Source organism: Larimichthys crocea, chromosome XI, assembly GCF_000972845.2.
Source record: "Larimichthys crocea isolate SSNF chromosome XI, L_crocea_2.0, whole genome shotgun sequence".
NCBI classification, from domain to species: Eukaryota; Metazoa; Chordata; class Actinopteri; family Sciaenidae; genus Larimichthys; species Larimichthys crocea.
In genome coordinates, this window is record NC_040021.1 from 4,188,928 (window position 1) to 4,209,135 (window position 20,208).

The window sequence follows — 20,208 nt, forward strand, 5'->3', positions numbered from 1 at the left end:
ATTTAGACGGAAAATACTGTGTGTCTCCACACAAGGGCAAATGGGTCATAAAATATTATGCATTAAAACAAATGTTGTAAATAAAAGCATCAGGTTTTTTTGGAGAACTTTGTCCTGTCATATCAAGTTACCTTTCATGTCCTTTAACAAAGCCAGTGGAAATGGGCCCGCATTTGCTGATATGCATGCATATGCTGGTTCCTTTATGTCTTAAATAAATGTAAATAAATCTTTTGTGTTTTTTATCTGGTTTCACTCACCCCCCTTTCTTTGTCTCGGCTGGATTCTGTGATTCCCCACCGCCCCTGAACGCAGCGTGTAGTATGTCAGCTGACTGTGCGCTGTCATGTGGCGTTTACAGGCAGAGCAGAGTGTGTAAATAACACACTCCGGGTCTCTCTCTCTCTCTCTCTCTCTCTCTCTCTTTCTCAACAAAAACCTGGTGGGTCGCCCGAACCAGGTCGTGTTTGTCCTGATCCACAGCAGTCCAGCATGGCCTGGACGAAGTACCAGCTGTTCCTTGCGGGACTTATGCTGACAACTGGATCTCTGAACACTTTATCGGCGAAGTGAGTGAATTGAATCATGTGCTGTTGTCATGTGTTTATAATATTTATTATTATTTTTTACTGTAGCATCGTTTTAACAAACAAATGTGAACAACCGTTAACTGTAGTTCTCATTGGCTATTCGCAATAATACGCATTTTAAAGGTATTAGCAGGTAAACAACGTATGTATCGATCCTTGCCGGTGTTGCGGTTTAACGAGTGACCGTGCTAACCGGTGACCTCTAGCCGAAAACGTTCGAAATCTGCGGTTGTCGTGGTTACGAGTTGTCCTCTTTGTTTAGTTATTTTTTTTACATTATTAGTCATTTAGCCGACGAAAGCGACTTATTAGAGTAATTTCAGGTTCAAGGACACTTTGACATACAGACTGGGTTAGCTGGGAATCGAACCCCCGGTCATTTCTAGTTCTATTTAAACAGCTACGTATTCTCCTCTTGTTCCAACGGCTTTTTTTTTTTTTAAAGTCACCAGTTAACACGGTCGCCCGTTAGACCGAAACACCGCTAACTACACGTTACAAGCTAAGGGTTAGCGCGTTAGCTCATCAAGCGGCTAATGTAAACATCCACATCGAGCTGTAAATTCGCAGACGTGTGTGTGAGAGGACACAAGATTCATTGTTGTTGGGAAACCTGATAAGAATGCAGCCAGGAAGTGACTCTTGATGGGATGTAAAAGGCTCCTTAAGTAGATTTAATCTAAGGTCATGATGTTACAATGATTTCTGTGACCGTGTTATCGTGATATCTGTGTTTAGCTAATCTGCCTTGAGTAATGACTCAGTTAAAGCTTGTTTGCATGTCTCAGGTAATAAATACAGTAGCTGGCGTGGGAAAAAAAGGTAATTGCATATTTTAGGGCTGCAAATAACCATAAACTACATTATAAATAGTGTAAAATATCAATTACATCCTCCTAGATCACAAGGGAACATCTGCAAACTCTTCACTTTCACCTTAACTCTCTTCTTTTGACTGATCAACTGTCCAAAATCAAAGCAAATCAAGTTAATATTGCACTTTAATCTGATTTAATGACTCCTTATTTCAGCACAAAGTGCTCCTCCGCTGCAGGAGGAGGTTTCAGTAACTCGGCTTATTTCCAGCTTCCTTATTAAATCTGTAGCGTCAGCCCTCTGACCGCCTGACACGCACGTCTCTTCTTTTTTTTGTGTGGGTTTTGTCAGCTGAGCGAACCGTTAAAAAAGTCTGAATCACAGCTTTGGACTGCACGTGTGTGTCAGAGCAAACAAGCTGTGTCATGTTGCTCAGAGAGGAAACTAAACAGGTATGGTTTCACCGCAAAGTGCCGCCTCGCTGGTTTTTAAAGACCTACAGCTGAGATCGGTTACAGCGTGGAGGTCGACAGTTTGGTGCAAGTTCCCTCTTTCATTTCATATTTGCACCACAGTGCACAGTGACTACAATCAAACAGGTCAGGTTTGGTTCAGTCAACAGGCCGACAGTTCAAGTTTCATGAGGAAGTGCTGCGTCATCACCTTTTTTTTAGGACCACATTCCCTTGTCTTGCAGTTTTTTTAACGCAGACAGGACGCTCACATGCCGGTCATGCTTCTTCTGACTATAAAACGTCACTATAAACGTTAATTGTACTTCACGAGTGGCCTCATCAGCTCATATGACCGTACAGTACATGACGGAGTGCAGTGTTGGATCTTTTATTGTATTCAGTGAGAGGAGAGGAAATCCTCTTCACGTCTGTACTGTCAGTTTGTAGGGGGTCAGACACCGCAGGGGAAATGTAAAAGAATACGAAATATGGGAGAGGTTTGGTGCACGATAACACAAAGAGTTTAATCAGCTGATTTTATCGGGTAAAGTCAGAAAATAATGAAAAATGCAAGTTGTCAAATCTAAAATGTCACAAGCTGCGAGTTTGTCCATTAAAAAAACACGATTATCAAAATAATTGGTGTTTAATCGACTAATCGTAGCTCCGTCTTCTCAACATGTATATTCCTTAGTTTAAATGAACCATAATTAAGTTGTAATAACCTCTCCTTGTCTTGACAGATGGGCTGATCTGTTCTCAGCGAAGGGTTGCCACGATGTCCCTGAACATAACTTCTCTCACCCATTTGTGCAGGTAAAGTAATTAAAGTGAAGAAGTAAAGTAATAAACCGCAGGTCCTCGTGTCGTAAAGCACTTCATGTGCACTCAGTGACACGCTGCACAGAAGGCTGGGCATCGAACATCATTCCTTTCTTCATACTGTGGCACAGATATCATTGTTAAAGGTTTTAGTAAGAAACGTTTGAATCTTGTAAAGAGTTTGGATAAAGTATAGGTCAAAGACGTTTTCTCTGTCAGCAGCACAGGTGTCAATAAGTGCCGCTGATTTCTTCTGTAAACAATAATTTAGTTCAACGTTTGCAATAAAATAAATAAATAATCTGTTTCCTGTCTCGCACTTCATCTTTCCAGGCGGTCGGGATGTTTCTGGGTGAGCTGAGTTGTCTTGCCGTCTTCTACATCTTACTCTGCCATGACAGACGTAGTCCAGAACCTCGGATTAACCCAGGCGAGAGCTTCAACCCTTTACTCTTCTTCCCGCCTGCCATGTGCGACATGACAGCCACCTCCATCATGTATGTTGGTAAGTGACCTTTAGCCTTCATCCATTTGTAACAAGTTGGAAAATGTGTTGATTTTATGGTGTTTATGGCAAACGTGACTTTTGAAAGCTTGTGTCTGGATGTGTCAGACTTTCAAAGGTCAAAACTAATGACTTAAGTCGTACTGGTGCAGGTAATAGATGCGTGCGTCAGGAAACAAGATAATTCATATGTTTTTTTCTGTGTCACACAGCCGCTACCGTTCGTTTGTGAACGCACAAATAAATCTAGAAAATGAACTCACGTTTTTTTTTCTTGTTCGTTTGTTTGTCACCAGCTCTCAACATGACCAGCGCCTCCAGTTTCCAGATGTTGCGCGGTGCCGTCATCATCTTCACCGGTCTGCTCTCCGTGGCGTTCCTGGGGCGACGCCTGCTCCCCAGTCAGTGGCTCGGCATCTTCGTCACCATCCTGGGCCTGGTGATAGTCGGCCTCGCCGACTTCTTCAGCGGACACAAAGACGACTCGCACAAACTCAGTGACATCGTCACAGGTGGGGTGGATTTAAGTTATTAGCCCTTATTTGGATGAATGCTATGATACTGCGACCTCAGTGCAACATAAAACTAACTTGAAAATGCCGTATAGTATTTATTTATTTTATTTACAACTACTTCTTTGTGTCCTGCAGGAGACCTTCTGATCATCATGGCTCAGATCATTGTTTCAGTGCAGATGGTCCTGGAGGAAAAGTTTGTTTACAGGCACAACATCCATCCTCTTAAGGCTGTCGGTACCGAAGGTAACAGCAGCTGTTCATCTGCAGTTACATTTAAAGTGTATTTACGTATATATATATGTATGGGTAATGACCGCTGAGCGTAAATTCGTAGCCCCTTAACCCATTAGTGAATGTTGAAAGAAATAAATATTGACAAATGCAAAGGTCAGACAGAAAGCCGCTTCCAGATCCGAGTCAAGAGGAAGAAGAATCTACTAGTATTGAAGAGTTTCAAATGCCCTTTCACATAATTTCCTGTTAGTAAATGTGATACTCACAACAGTGAGATTAGATTAACAGTGTGTGCAAACAGGGATTTTCTAAATCAGGGACCACAAACGGAAAATACTCCCCCAGAAAATGTGAGTTTTAGACACTTTTATGTATCTTAATTACGATTTATTTCAGCATCAATATATGTCGACTAGTCTAAAACACTCAAAATCAAAATTTAAGGAAAACACACCCAACAAGGTATGCTGGGGACAGTTTGTTACATTATCAGCATTTAAATGTCAGTAAAGATGTTGTGATGTGACTGAAAGTGGAAACTGGACAGTTTCTCACTTCTTCAGAACATCAACATCCCAGATTCTGGATATTTTATTTTAAATGCCAGCTCCAAACAATGACTGTTCTTAAAAAAACAACAACTGAACACTACGTGCTCATCACCAAACGGCGGACGGATAAAGTTAGCACTTGGCTGATGAACACATTAAATAAATGTGTGCCAAATGAACAACAACAGAGAGTGAATGTTGGAGTGAAGGTCGCTGGTTCCTAGCTCCCCCAGTCCAGTCGAAGCGTCCTTGGGCAAGATACCGAACCCCACATTGCTCCTGAAGTCTGTATGGCCGTCAGTGAGAGAATGGTTGAATGACGCATGAGAATGAAGTGTTGTAAAAGTGCTTTGAGTGGTCAGCAGACCAGAAAAACGCTGTATAAATACAAGTCCATTTACCACTTCATAGGTCAGTGGTTCCCACCCAGAAGGTCGAGACCCCAATAAGGAGTCACAAGATAAATCTGAGCGTTTGCAAGAGAAGAAAGACGGAAAAACACGTTTCTGTTCGCCAAAGTCATGCTTCTGTTTTCAGACTTTGCTCGATTTGTTCGTGGATAGTTTCATTTCTTCAGAGTTAAAAGAATGATTTAAAAACATCAGTGTAAACAGTTCTTTGCTTGAGCTAAAGCACTGTTATAGGTCCAAACTCATTTTGTTCTCCATTTCCAGGTTTCTTTGGGTTCTTCGTCCTGTCGCTACTCCTCATCCCGATGTATTTCATCCCCGTTGGCGACTTCGCCGACAACCCTCGCCACGTCCTGGAGGATGCGCTGGACGCCTTCTGTCAGATCGGCCACAAGCCTCTAATCCTGCTGGCTCTGCTCGGCAACACCGTCAGCATCGCCTTCTTCAACTTCGCCGGGATCAGCGTCACGAAAGAGATCAGCGCCACCACCCGCATGGTGCTGGACAGCCTGCGTACGCTGGTCATCTGGGTCGTAAGCCTGGCGCTGGGTTGGGAGCAGTTTCACGGCCTGCAGGTGCTGGGCTTCCTGGTTCTGCTGCTGGGTACAGGGCTCTATAACGGACTGCACCGCCCCGTGATGGCACGGATACCGTGCTGCGCCGGGATGTTGGACACAGAGGAGGAGCAGAACAGCCCGGAAGAAAGAGAGAGACTGCTGGGTGACGGCAAGGTGCAGACCGGTGACGAAAGCTAAAACTTAACAGACGACTGGACTGTCTGTCAGACACTCTGCACCGCTTATGTCCCAGATTTTAACTGACCTCACTCAGTGTTTTACGGTGTGGGAGTGTGCAAGCTCTTTTAAAGGAAAAGCTTTCAGGGTTCGTTGTATCATTCTGACGCAAAAAAACAAGTCTTTTTATTGTCCCCTTATATATATAGTTTCTTTTTACTTGAACTGACTTAGTGCTAATTCACTAAAGCACACGTTTATGAAGATTACACAAAGTCACACAAGATGAAAATGTACGTATTACACCCTGAAGTTTTAAGCAGACGTCACGTTTATTCTGACGATGATTTTAGTATCTGTTCCAGTGCAAAGTTTGTGTATCATAATCGGTTTTTAAGAAGAGGCTTTTTATTTTGTAAGTGTTGCCGACTGTGCAGCTGTGATTGTGCCAAAGTGTTCTACTTTACAAAGTGTTTTATACTTTGTAATCATTTTTGCAGATTTACTTGCATTTTCTTAATCAGTTGAATCTCATTTTAAGCTGTTTTTATTTTTTACTGTCTGTATATTTGCTCTCTGATTCGTCAGAGCTCCAGCACCAAGTGATTTGCACTGAATCCCACTTCTCCTTCTCTTGTTCTCGTTTAGTAGTTTTAAGGTGTTGGGTGTAACGCACAAGAACACAAAAAGGGAACTCATTAAATCACAGTTGCTGAACGGTCTAATGGCGTTTTTTTATTTATTTATTCTAGCTTGTGTTGACCTGCAGAAAACTACACGTCTATGGACGCGATGTTCAAGATTCAAGAAATGTATTTATGAAAGATAGAAAATTATCATTAGTTTTCTTCTAAATTTAGATGACCTCATTTGGGGCAAAAAAGGAAATGAGTGACAATGTTATATACTAATATAACAGACACTATAAATCTATAAATATATGTAACCTTCAGCTTGAAATAACTTATTTTCCTTGTAGCCACACTGGCTATGATGAGGTCAAAATTCAGATAAATGTGCGCTGTGAAATCTGACTTTGAAGTTTAAAAAAAAAAAAACACTGGCTCAGTGCAGTGATCAGCCGGTAAAAGGGTCCAGTGTCACCAATCCACCAACACCAGCAGCAGCTGACACCTGCCTTCACTTCCTGAGTCAAACCAACATCCTCCCTAAAGACCCGGCTCATGCTTTCCTGGAGGTCAAAGGTTAAACCAAAGAGTCCCCCGAGAGCTGCACACACGACCCCGTCCAGAAACAGGAGCTGGATGAAGGAAAACATGTTAATTGAGCACACACACATTGATTTGTTAATTGAGCACACACAGACGTATTGATTAAGAAGTTAACGTCAGTGCAGATAATCAGCAACAAATGATAAGATATCAGTTTTTATTTGTGTTGACCTACAGTCATACAAATATTTAACAAAAATAACATTTTAACAAAATTAAAATAAATATAAATATGTATGTATTTAATTCACTAATTGTGTTGTGGGGGCTTTGATTTTATTTTACTGTATTTTACTATAGTGTAGTTTACCTGTTACTACTATGTTTCAGTCCTAAATGAATGCACACAAACACACACAGAAAGACACACAAAGAAATCAGGTCGGGTGTACAGTTGTCCCTCACTATAACAATATTTCTTTGTGTGTAATTTTGCATGTTTTTTTTTTTTTTTACAGAGTACTTTACAGTATGAACGCGCATTGTGTTCGGCACCGCCTGAGGAACTGTGAAATGCGCGTGAGTTACTGGTAATAATTTCTTACGTGTCAAACCTCGTAGATTGATCATTAAAATTAAATTTGTTAAAAATGTTCGGGCTTGAAAACAGGTTTTGATCTTTGGTTTCATTTACCAATACAGTATTGTACTTATTTTTGTTAAATCTGCAAAAGTTTGAACTTTGAGAGGTTAAATAAGAGAGAAATGTGAGAAAATGTTAATGCCTGTCTGAGAAAAGTGTATAAAAGTGTGTGGTTTGGGGTTTTACGGCCTCAAAACATGTATAATAATTGTAAAACTTACTTCGCGGATTTTGTTTATTGTGGGTTATTTTTAGAACGTATCCCCCGCGATAAACGAGGGACCACTGTAATTATAACGACATTTTAAGATAAGGAGTCGTTTGCATCACGATAAATGCTTCTACACTGCCCGATTTCTGAAGATATGTCAACCGTCCTTACAATTACAGTGTGTCCTCATAAAGTCGATACGCATTCAGATTAAAGTCCCCGTATACACGTGAGACCAACACACACACACACACACAACTACAAACAGGCACACGTGCACGCACACACACACACACACACACACACAACTACAAACAGGCACACATGCACACACACGCTGCAGACCAGCTTGGAGTCTGTCACAGCAGAACACAACGTGTCCGCTAGATGGCAGCATTCTGCTAGAAAAACCCAGTTCCTGTTTGTCTGTATGTATGTGTGCTACGTGATAATTAAAAAAGACAACACATTATGGTTTTTTATTGTCATATTATCATAAAATAACTGAATGAATAACTAAATATATATATATCAAAAATATAATAATACATATAATGGATAACAAATGTGTTATAGTTTATACGACCTGAAGGAAAACTATAAGACAATTTCTTCCTGGTAGCCTATAATTATATTCTATTATATTATATCTATATTATATTATAATAGGACAAGGTCTTAGAAACCAAAAAGAAATACTATATAGACTGTCTTTTTTTAGTTTGAATTTAAAGACAAACCAGTTTTACAGATGTGAACTTTGTTTAAGGGAAATGTGTTTATAGCACAGCTGGACAGTTGGATCGACATCTACAGCCTCGGACATTTAAAAAAGAAAAGAAAAGAGAGAGAAATAAAATAAGATAAAATAAAATAAGCCCATGCAGAGCAGAAGCAGAAGACACTCCTGGGACAGTGTGGAAAAACTTCCAGTAGCTGTTTTCTGGACAAATTTGTCCCGATGCGATCTGTCCTCTGCCCCCTGAGACAAAGTGAGCTGACCTCAGCAAAGAGCAAAAAATAAGCCTGTGAGATAGACAGATAGATAGATAGATAGATAGATAGATAGATAGATAGATAGATAGATAGATAGATAGATAGATAGATAGATAGATAGATAGATATGATTATTATCTGTACAGTACGTCTCTACACTCTGCTTTGCACCTTCAGACTTGCTCCTGTTTGGAGTTTCTTGGCTGATGAATCGTATTTTTCCACCGCTGCAGTTAAACAGCAGCCGGATTGATTTGACCGAGATTTGAACTATTAAAGACGCAGGCCTGGGATGCTCTGCTCTGCATCAGCCTGACTGACCCTAATGCGCAACACCAGAAACATTTCAAGTCATTATTTAAACTGTGTAAGCAAACAAACTCTCATTATTTGTAGATTCATTCACACATTTTTTATTTGAAGCGGGTGTTCGGCCTTAGTACGATTTTAAAAGCTGCTCTTTTGTCAAGGCGAAATCACCAATTAGTCACTTTTTCCACTTAATTAAAAAGAAGATATTTCAAACATAAATTACTTTTTTGTTGTTGTGTTTTTTTTATTTTTATGGTTTATGCTCCTGATGGCAGCTCGCCACCCCGCTGGAGAAGCAGCAGCAGGCCTAATGGTTTGTTATTATGACCTTTTGTGTTTCCATTAGTCTCCCCTTCCTGCAGTTATTTAGCTTACAGTATGTGATTTAACCGTGTGTACATTTGCACACTGGAGCTGTGGAGGAGCCCCGAACCTGCCGTCGCAAGAGGCGACTTTAATCTGTTTCAATGTAAACAGATGGTTTTGCTCAAAGGCACTGAGTCACCATCATATTTAAAAGCTTCCATTAAAGCAGCTCCTTTAGGTTGTTTACAGCAGAGGGCAGCCCGGGGTGAGTGTGATTAGTCTACCACTCCAATGTCCAGCTAATGACCACTTAATGTTTTAAACTTTGACTGAGCAGAGCAAAGAGTACAAGAAAAAAAAACTGCTACCACAAAAGGAAACACGAGGTTGAGATGGGAGCCGTTCACTCTTATGATATGAATCATTTTACGTGCGTCTGTCTGAAATATTTTGACTTTATTTTGAAGAAAAGTTCTGTTGTTTTAATTATCAACAGATTATTAGTGTGTAAAGAGAAGGAGCCACACCCAGGAGAGTTTGTGACCCATCATCTGTGTCAGTGTGACTTTTATTTCATTAAAAATTAACACATATTAAAACATTTTTAGATAGTAAATTTTCTTGCGAGAGTTTTCAGGGTCATATTTCTCGTATGATTACTTTTCTGTCTACGACGTGGACTATAAAATATAAACGCAACGGTGGGATGTGAAACTACTTTGACTGAAGTATAACTGTGAGGTACTTTATTTATGAATATTTCTCTACACTACATTTCAGAAAGATGTTGTGCTTGTTTTGTTTTTATTCTTCTACTACTCAGTTCACTTGACTGCGCTAGTGTTTGGTTACTTTACATATATAAAAAGTTTACATGAGAATGCAATAAATGTTAAATGTTAAAGATTTAACCAGTGGTTTCATCTTTAAACTTCCCAGATGGTTTCATTTAAATTTAAACTGTTTGAGGCCTAAAGAGGTGGAAAAAAATCCAATATTTCACACAAAAATAGCAAAGATTAGATAAAGATCCAGAAAAAAGAATAAACATTTTGTCTTCTCTCATTAATTATGTCACAATACCCCAGATTTATTTTGTGACCTAACCTCTAGGATGGAAACCACTGGACTAAAATACCCACAGTAAATGTTCAGTATATAAAGCAGTTCAGAGCAGCTCCACTTCAAACCAGCTGCAAAAGTGAAATATAACATATTTATATATATATATATTATTATATTATATATATATATATGCACTTTTGTTATTTTAAGTAAGTTTTTCTGAGAATATTTTGACATTATCATCACAAAGCCTTTGTTTGTTTTCTCATACTTCATAACATCATTTTTCAAATTATCTAATAATTTAATTATATTCTGTTTATTTGAAGATTTTATTTTTTTTATTTTTTTGTAGTTTGTTGCGCTCAAAGCGAGAACTACATTTGTAAAACTGAGCAGAGAAGAAGAAGCGAGAGCATTTTGTCACTGGGGGGAGCTGCTTGTACATTTAGTGTCTTCACATGCTCATTAATGTTTTATGTGGTGTCTGTGAGAATAATCAGAATTCTGTTTGACTGCACTGATGATATGGAAAAAAAGATCAGATTTCATATGTATGGGGCTTCAAGCAAGAGATCAAAAGAGATTTTTCAGTACTATTATTATACAGAAATGTACTTTTACTCATTAGTTTCTTTGTATTCTATTACACAAATAAGTTCCTTTATATAGACCAAGGTACTGTAATTTATATATTGTATACCGTAAATAGATATTCCTCTCTAATTTGTTTAATTCCTCATTTTATTTTTCATTTAAATTCATTAAAATAGCTTTTTTAATCCCTTCTGACTTCTTTGTTTGTCTTGTGCTGCTGTCTCATCTTATATCGTCACATAAAATAAAATATTATACATCATTAGAGTTCAAATTAGCTCCACAACAACAGTTTGCATAGTAATGTGACAGCAATGTTGATTAAAAATGCTAAGAAATACAATAATAAACAGCTCGCGGGGGCCATTTCCTGCATAATGAGTACTTATACTTCTGATATGCTGTCATTTAAAGTACTTACAGGACCTTCACTTGTAATAAAGTATTTTTTCATTGTGTTGTTGCTACTCTTCTTCCACCACTGTCCAGAATAACGCTTAACGTGGACAAAGATGTTTGTAATTTCTAATTTCAGTTTTTCCTGCTGAACATAAAACCAGTCGCGTTTCATAAAAGATACACAAAGTAGAAGAAGATAAATCACAGGAGCCTGTCAGACTTTTGACGTTTAACCTCCTACATGCAAATTAAAACTCAGTTCATCTCCACCTCAGAGAGAGAGAGAGAGTTTGGTGTTTGAAATATATATTGACTGTATTCAGGATCACATAAATGAGACAGTCTTGTTTTGAATTGACTTTAGACAACATCCCTCAGTTCTTTTCTCCCCCCTCCCTCTGTCCTCTGTGGAAATGATGGCAGAGTGCCATACAGAAGGCTGTGTACAATGGCCCACGTCCCATTAAATCTGCGAAAGTTCCTTCCTGAGGCAAACATTGCCAGAAATAGTAATCTTGGCTCGGAGCTGGAGTCTTACAGAGGGGGAGCAATAATTCTCAGTGTAATAATGGAAATCATTTAATTCTGTCCTGCAGCCTCTGATCCTGCAGAGCTACAGTCCGAGGTGCTCGTTCAGTTTTCCTCCAGGCTGATAGGGCTTCCTGAAAAACACACAGTGAGCAATCAGGCGACAACAATAGGCTCGGTCGGACGCTTTAAACATCAGGTAGTCAACATTGCACGGCTTGGTTTTAAACCACAGTGTGCACGACTCGTAAATGATTTGATTTTTCATTTTCATGCTGTTTGTTTGAGCTGTGCCTCCTCTGAGGCGATCAGCTGATCAGTTTATTAGTGTTTCATCATGTTTCAATGAGGAGTGAGCTGTTAAGTTATGCATGGAAAATGATAATCACGTTGCTTTCATGACAAAAAAGTACACAAATATGATTATGGTCTTTAATAAACTCTAGATTTTTAAGCACAGTATGTAATTACAAGTAGAAGTCTGCATTCAAACATAAAGAAATATTATCAGCACAATGTACTAGATAGAAAAACTTTGACCGATAGATTACTACATGGGACATTATCAAATTATTAATCATCAACGTATGAGCAACATTTTATTGTTACAGCTTGCCGAGATATTTTTGCCTCCTCTCTGCGATGGTTCCCAACATAGGCGTGAGGCCCCTCCGCTAGGTTGGACACCTAAACCTGGAGGGGGTGTGAGATGATTAAATGTGATAATAAAGAAGAAACAAAAACAAAATTCTGCTCACAGGTTTGTGTTCCTGCAAAAATGTTGGATGATTTTCTGCGTTTCGGGGCCTAAAACTGATTTAAATTCAACAACACTCAAAATTTAAGGGGTGGGATGTGGAAATGATTTCATCTTAGGTGATGTAATTCACACACGTATCATGCTATTTATCTAAAATCTAAAAAAAAAAACACTTTCCACTATTGATGAATGGTGAATGCATGTGCTTATCTATGAAGTCATAAAAACATTTTATTGCGTCAAGATCAATATTTGGTTTCCAAACTACTTCAGACAAAGAGAAGCAGACTTTTTTGTTTTTAAGTGTGAACTCTCTGTTGTTGAAGACAGATTCAGGTCTGGAGTACTTACAGCCCTTTAACCAGAGACAGGAGTCACTGGCACTGGTGGTAATCCCACCTGCCATCATTTATACAGCTCCACAGAGGACCGGCTTGGAATAGGGAAATAAAGGTGAATAATAGTATCCAGCAGGGCTCTGGCTGAAAAAGTAATATTTCAGTTTTTTTACAGGTGATTTGTGGATCAAATGTGAGCTTTTGTTTTTTTTTTAATATTAAAGTTTCAGACCTGGAACTCTACAGTTTGCACTGATGTGAAGTTAGAATTGAATTCTTATGTGGTGTACAAAGCTGCAGTTTGTGTTGTTTTGTTTTGATGCTCTGTCCAGTCAAGAGCAAAAAATAATAATAATAAATTTAACAGCAATAACTGCATGAAATTATGTAATTGCATGGCTTCTGTTACATGCAAATCCAGATGTTTTCACGAGCACAGTCACATTCTGCATCCTGAAAAAGAGACCGTGTGTCCGAGCTGTGACTTTCAGCTCCTTCTCTTTCTGTGTGTGTGAATACTGGATATCAAACTCTAATCACTCAGTGATCATGTTCATTTTAATGTAGATTATTAACAGGAACACAAATAGAGAAACTGCACCCTTTGCAGCAGGAAACAATAAAAGATTTGCTCCACGTTATAACATGAAATCTCAAACTTTATGCTTTATCGTTCAAATTAAAGAGTCTGCTGCAGCTTCTTTGATCTCTCTGTGGACTTTTAAATCATGCACACTCATAAATGATCAGATGTTTTTGCACCAGGAATTTTTAGGGAAATTATATCTGTGCTTCTTCGGTGCCTTTAAATTTTTAATAAATGTGTTGTGTGCCTTTCTTACAGTAAAGCACAATTTAAAGCAGCGATCAGGATTTATTGAATGATTGCAAACTGCACATCTTCTGAATTATGGATTTATATATCACTGCCCCCTCCTCTGTCTGTCTGTCACAGCTCCATGAAGCATCAAGGCCTGTGTGTAAAGGCTGATCTGAGGCCTGCTACTTCTTTTTTTTTTTTTATGCTTCCCACTGAAAAGCTCATCAGCACCTGAAATAACTCGAGGCGTGCTGCGTCTGCTACATCCTCTTCCCTGGATTGTTTTGACTGCATTGATGGAGGGCAAACGTTACAGAAAGAAAAAAAAAAAAAAAAAAAAAAAAAAAAGCTCATTTCTAATTTTAACCCGGAAAAGTGTCACTCGAAAACAGCATGATAGGAGGCAGTCAGGGTCATCGGCCCTTCCGGCTGCATGAATCAAGACTTTAAATGAATGCGGGCTTCAGAAGCCATTGTTTGAACACATGCAAGAGAAACATGCGAGAGCTTTGGAGGAGGAGGAGGAGGAGGTGAAGCCACGACAGGAGGAGGTTTGGATGGAGAAAGCCAGAGAGAGAGAGAGTTAAATTTTATTGACAGCAAAAAAAAAAAAAAAAAAAAAGCAAATATTAAAATATGTTGCTTTACATCAAATCAGCCAAATAAATTCATGCTGCTGCAGGAAAGAAAGAAAAAATATTTTATTGTATTGTATTTTATTTTGTACAATTTAAATCCTTGGTTATATAAAAAATCTTTATTGGCCAAGACCCAGCGTGTGGATCTTGAGGGGGCCTTGCGGATGAAGCATCGCCTCTGAAGTTAATTGTGTTTTCGCTTAAGGGTGAGGGTGGTGGTGGGTAGGGAGGGAGGGAGAGTGAGGGGGGGAATTAGGTTTCCTCTGTTTTAGAGCATGGGGACGGATTTGCGTCACCGTGCAACTTGCAGGTCGAGATAAAGTGCACAAATATTGAAAAAGGGAAGTTCTAACAGTCATTATAAAGCCCCCCCCCCTCCTCTGCCCCGGAAGAAATAAGGATTTCTGCTGTATCCTAAAATACTAAAACAGGTTCTATTTCGGGGGCAAATCTAGCAGGAATATCCGCTCATTTAACACGAATCACGGCCCATCAAAAACAGGATGAGTCCGGGAGCTAATAGAAGCCCCAGTCTCTGCTATGTAACCGGCATGTTTGCGTGTTTCTGTGCGCTCAGTTATTAAATATGTATTTTATTATTTTAAAGAGCCATGTGGATCAAACTCTTCCATGGTTATATTTATAGTCCACTCACCTCTGGAGTTGGGATGTAATTTATTCCCACACACACACACACACACACACACACACACACACACACACACACACACACACCCAAAAAAATGGAAATTAATACGTGAGTTAATGGGTATAATGTGTTTGTGTGCGCTGATGGGTGGAGGTTCTCTTTAAGTGATCCATCCATCATCTCAGGCTCAAAATTGCTACGAAGTGTCCCCGGTCATGTGTGTGTGTGTGTGTGTGTGTGTGTGTGTGTGTGTGTGTGTGATACACATCATCCTCATTTACAAGGGCGTGATGTTAGCGAGTGCGAGATGTCCATTGGCTCAGAGAGCGACCAATCAGTGTCAGCGGAGGAACTTCAGAGTGGAGCTGCAGGGTTTGGATTTCAGAGTTGGGAGAGCGATTTTGGCACTGGCGCAAAGAGGACGGTCATCTATCCCCCTAAAACGCTCTCCTTGCTTTTTTTACATGTCTGTCCGTGTTATACCGTCTTCCGAGAAACAATAAGACGCGTTAGAGGCTGCGGGATGTACACGGCCGGGCTCAACCCGTTTTACGCATCGAATTTTAGCCTCTGGTCCGCGTACTGCGCAGGGGGCTTCGCTGTGGATACCATGAAGAAACCCTCCTTTTGCATCGCAGACATTTTGCAGGCTGGAGACGCGGAGAACATCCCGGGATCGTCGGCCCTCATGGTGCATATGGGACACCACCACCACCACCACCACAACAATCACCGTGCGCAACAGGGGCACTCCGGCAGCTCGCCGTTGCGCCCTTCTCCTGTTGCGCCGGAGCCTTCGGTATACGGTGCCAGGGTGAGTCCGGCGTCCCCTTACCACAGACACGGACTACAGCTCACATCAGTCTCCAGGACTGCATTAAATTCCCAACAAGGTCCCCCGCCTTCAAGCAAAGACCTCAAATTCGGAATTGATCGGATATTGTCGACAGACTTTGATCCAAAGGGCAGAGAAAAGTCGTCGTTAAGAGGTGAGAGGAGACTTTTTTTTGTTTTTTCTAAAGATGTTTGTAGAGAGGTTTCCTGACATGTCAGGGCCTTAAAGCTTTTTTATTTTTTGAATGTTTATTTCATAAGAACGACTTTTAGAAAGTGAAAGCAACAAAACTAGAAGCAGCCTTTGACTTTTCTCATGTGTATCTGCCAGTTTATGACACTGACACTTGTTCACAGAGCAGTAAGAGCCCAAGCAGCCTCACAATGTCTCACTTTTTAAGGAGCCCTGTGGGGGAAACCCTCTCCTCTTCTGCCCCCTAAACCAGAGAGGTCAGAGGTCAGGATCAGCTAAAAACAGCAGCTGAGAGTTTAGCTTGAAATCCTGTAGGATGGTCCCTTCTCTAAACACCAGACCATCTTTGCCCCCCTTTGACGTTGTGTCACTGCGATAACTCATCATCTCTCGCTCTGTAACAGATCTCACATCCATCGTTAGCTCGAACCGTCAGTCAGGGATCCACATCCCCGTTCAGCCTCCGGCCAGCCAGTACTTCTCCTCCATAGACCCCGGGATGAGCGACGCGTCCTCCATGATGAGTTCACTAGGCAGCAGCAGCAGCAGGCAATCAGGCCAGCATCAGTTTCAGGACACCTTCCCAGGTAGCCACCACAAATGTAGGACTGTAACAGACAAAGGAAGCTGGGCCAGTCCAGCTCTCTGTTTGTCTGGAGGTGTCAAACACCTGCAGTGAATCTTTCTCTCTGGTTTCTCTTCTCTATTTTTTTTTTCTAAATTTATTTAATTTTAAACCTCGTGTCCTCTTCGTGTCTTTCAGGTCCATACGCCGTCCTCACAAAAGACACCATGCCACAGACGTATAAGAGGAAAAGGTCGTGGTCGAGGGCGGTGTTCTCAAACCTGCAGAGAAAAGGACTCGAGAAGAGATTCGAGATACAAAAATATGTCACCAAGCCAGACAGAAAGCAGCTGGCTGCGATGCTGGGGCTGACAGACGCTCAGGTGAGAAGCAGATCAAGCACAGATCACAAGAAAAGAGATTATTCCGGAGCACAGGCCTGCAAAATAATTAGATTTCTTTGCAGTGTGAGAGTTCAGATAAATTATTTTCTTCTATTTGAATGTTTTATACATGTGTACGCTTTGATATAATCTTATTTACTGTATGATAGTGTAAGCATGTGGTAATTATATGTGAATGGGCCCCATGAGAGTAGCTGTAATAAACAATAAAACAATAACACCACAGGACCAAAGCCAGGATATTAGAAATAAAGGCTGTCCTCACCACACCCCTTCCAAAGAAAAAGAAATAAAAACAGCCGGACACCAAAAACATTTTCCTCTTATCATTTTTTTTTTATTATTATTATGAATCATCTGTATATTTCCCACATTCCACATCTAAATTCAGCCTCCCTTCTTCTTCTACATTCCCAGCTACTAAAAATACTTCAAACAGCTGATAAAATATATATTTAAATATCGACCATGTGAAAAGTTAAAGCCAAGGTCCCGACAAATAAAATACAATTCCCAGAAATAAATCAGCCGACAATGACATCAGTGTCTTCAGTCGGTTACTCAGGCCGTGACAGTGAAATGATATGAAATAAAATTAATAATAAAAGAATGTGTGTCGGTTGCAGTCACATTCTTCAGGTGTGTAACACGACAGATAAGACTGATGTCTGAGTCTTAGATCTAAAAATAAAACCTCATCTTTTGAAACCTGCAGGACAAGAACTTATATATATATATATATCTATATATATATATATATATATAATATATATATATATAATATTTATTATAATATATAAAGACCTTTAAAACAGCATCATGACAGTTGTTGTTTACATGTCATCACACCACTACGTCAACATATGTAAATTATAGCTTTATAAAATCATTTTAATAAATTTACATTTTTTTCTGCTGATAAAAAAATCTTTACACATCAGCGAGACCCACCTGCTTTAATCAAATATTCCTGGAGCACTGGTTAGCTTTTGGTAGGCTTGAAATGTGTGTGTGGAAGTGTTTTACTTTTTTTTTTAAATTATAAGTGAGAGGAAAAGTGTAATAATAATTTCTTAAAGTGTGAGGCTCAGACCTTGTGTACAAAGTTTCCTATAATTAAGCTTTATTATAGGAAACTTGACAATCTCATAAAAATGACAAATAAACACAGACTTCTGCAAGTTCACACTCTTCACTTGAATTTAAAGTCTCTACATTGTGTCAGGTTACCTGGAAAAGTTTTTTCAAGGACTTTCAAGGATATTAAATGCAAAAAAATAAAAGCCTGATAACAGCGTCGTGCATGTGTGTGTGTTGTGTTTTCAGGTCAAAGTGTGGTTTCAGAACAGACGCATGAAGTGGAGACACTCCAAAGAGGCCCAGGCTCAGAAGACAAGGAGAAGAGCAGCCGGAGAAGAGTGTGTCCGAGTCCGGCAGCGGGGAGCCGAAGGAGCCGGCGGAGTCCGAGTGTGAGAGCGACGGCAGGAGCGAGGTGTGACTCCGACGAGGCTCCGGAGGAAAACTCTGACGGACAATTGGACGTTTCTGAGCTCAACAAAACCAGCGTGATCATGAGCGGGAGCGGGCCGGCGAGCGGCGCAGAGGCGGCGGCCACAGGCACGGACACGCCGGCCTCTCAGATACTGATATGAAGGCAGCGTGAAGAGTTGTTTTATGAACTGCAACGACGAGTTTCTATTTATATTATTATTATTATTATTATTATTATTATTATTATTATATTATTATTATTTATTTGACAGAAGAACGACAGTGATGTTCAAACACATCTGGAGCGTTTATGTAGTAACATGTGGCCCCCCTGAAGTCCTTCTGGGAACAAGTGGAGCAGCATTATGTCCGGACACACGCATCATAAGTAGATTTATTTCCTCCCTTTATAATAATAATAATAAAAAAGCTATTTTTAAATTTCAAAATAAGACTTCCGGCCACCTCCAAGTGTCTCTTACTGTCGTTTTCCTCTCAAGAGCTTTCGTGTGCATCATGTTTTCCTCATCTGCAGGAAATATGCGGTTGTGAATTTAAATTTTTAGGTTATGAACCACTCGTTTCACGTGTTCATGTATTTTCTTTTTTTTTGTTTGTTTGTTTTTGTCTGGATATATAGATGTCCTATTTTGTTAATAATAATTTGCACTGAAAATATTGTAAATAAAATGTTTCTTACTTAAGAAATCGTATTATTATTATTTTTTAATTATTATTATTATAAGATGAAGAAGAAGTAGAAGAGGAATTATGATGCCACTTCACAGTGTCGTGTTGAAATGTCGTTTCTCAATCAGCCTCATCATGATGACTGCTGCAGATTTATGAGAGCAACACAAACCCACATGTGCAGCATTAAAGCTGTTTACGAGTTTGATGACTTATTATTATTATTATTATTATTATTATTAGTATTATTATTATTATTAATTAATAAGGCATGTTGCTCGCTCATCAGGAAACTGATTTAGTTTAATTAGTTTCATTTTAAATCAGCATTTTTTTTTTAAATATAGATTTTTATTTGTATCTGCATTTAAAGCAGGAAAAAAAAACCTTCAGGAACAATAATAAAATAAAATAAAAAATCAGCAAGCCAAGAAGTTGCATGCACATGCAACCACATCAATAAATGGAAAATGCAAATTTAATAGAAAACGGGAATTAGAGAGTAGCTGTTGTCTAAAATATGTGATTTAATAAGAAAATCATAATAATAATAATGAAAATTGAATAAAATAGAATAAGCATGCATGCAAACATGTGTGGTTGAATATAATTTGGTGTGCAGCAGAAGAAAAACAGAATATTGTTTTGATAATTACCTCACCAACAAAAATAAAATACATTTACATTTAAAAAAATAAAAAAAACAGTTTAAATACTTTAATGGACCAAATCATACCTTCATGCTTACATCTTCTTCTCCTATAAACATGAATGTAACTCAGTGAACTAAAGAAGAAGAAGAGGGGTAATTTATAGTTTGTATACATTTACTGGCTCCAGATAGCAGCGAGTATATTTTATGTATCCAGACACAGATACAATCAACATCTCCTCCATTTATAGTCCTGCTCATAATCCTCCCTTGTGCAGCAGTCAGTCCAGTTCAGAGCTGCTCTCCTGTT

The 20,208-nt window shown here is 39.4% G+C and overlaps 2 protein-coding genes across 2 annotated transcripts; both read left to right on the top strand.

Moving 5' to 3' along the window:
• Positions 1-353: 353 nt before the first annotated feature.
• Positions 354-6,360, top strand: slc35f6 (solute carrier family 35 member F6). The gene is made up of 6 exons (XM_019277422.2): positions 354-569; positions 2,605-2,677; positions 3,017-3,188; positions 3,485-3,700; positions 3,839-3,949; positions 5,166-6,360. The coding sequence occupies exons 1-6, from the start codon at positions 493-495 to the stop codon at positions 5,654-5,656; spliced, it is 1,140 nt and encodes a 379-aa protein (XP_019132967.1). The 5' UTR covers positions 354-492; the 3' UTR covers positions 5,657-6,360.
• A 9,039-nt stretch (positions 6,361-15,399) lies between these two features.
• hlx1 (H2.0-like homeo box 1 (Drosophila)) lies at positions 15,400-19,246 on the top strand. The gene is given in 6 exon segments (XM_027283832.1): positions 15,400-16,058; positions 16,501-16,683; positions 16,860-17,044; positions 18,392-18,462; positions 18,464-18,545; positions 18,547-19,246. Coding segments are annotated over 6 exon segments (1,158 nt in total). The 5' UTR covers positions 15,400-15,592; the 3' UTR covers positions 18,718-19,246.
• Positions 19,247-20,208: the final 962 nt, after the last annotated feature.

Bases quoted from the DNA above. Each gene is read 5' to 3' on its own strand.
- slc35f6 (XM_019277422.2), top strand. From the start codon at position 493: ATGGCCTGGACGAAGTACCAGCTGTTCCTTGCGGGACTTATGCTGACA. The intron at 570-2,604 runs GTGAGTGAATTG...TTGTCTTGACAG, and splicing joins CTGAACACTTTATCGGCGAA to ATGGGCTGATCTGTTCTCAG. The intron at 3,701-3,838 runs GTGGGGTGGATT...TGTGTCCTGCAG, and splicing joins ACTCAGTGACATCGTCACAG to GAGACCTTCTGATCATCATG.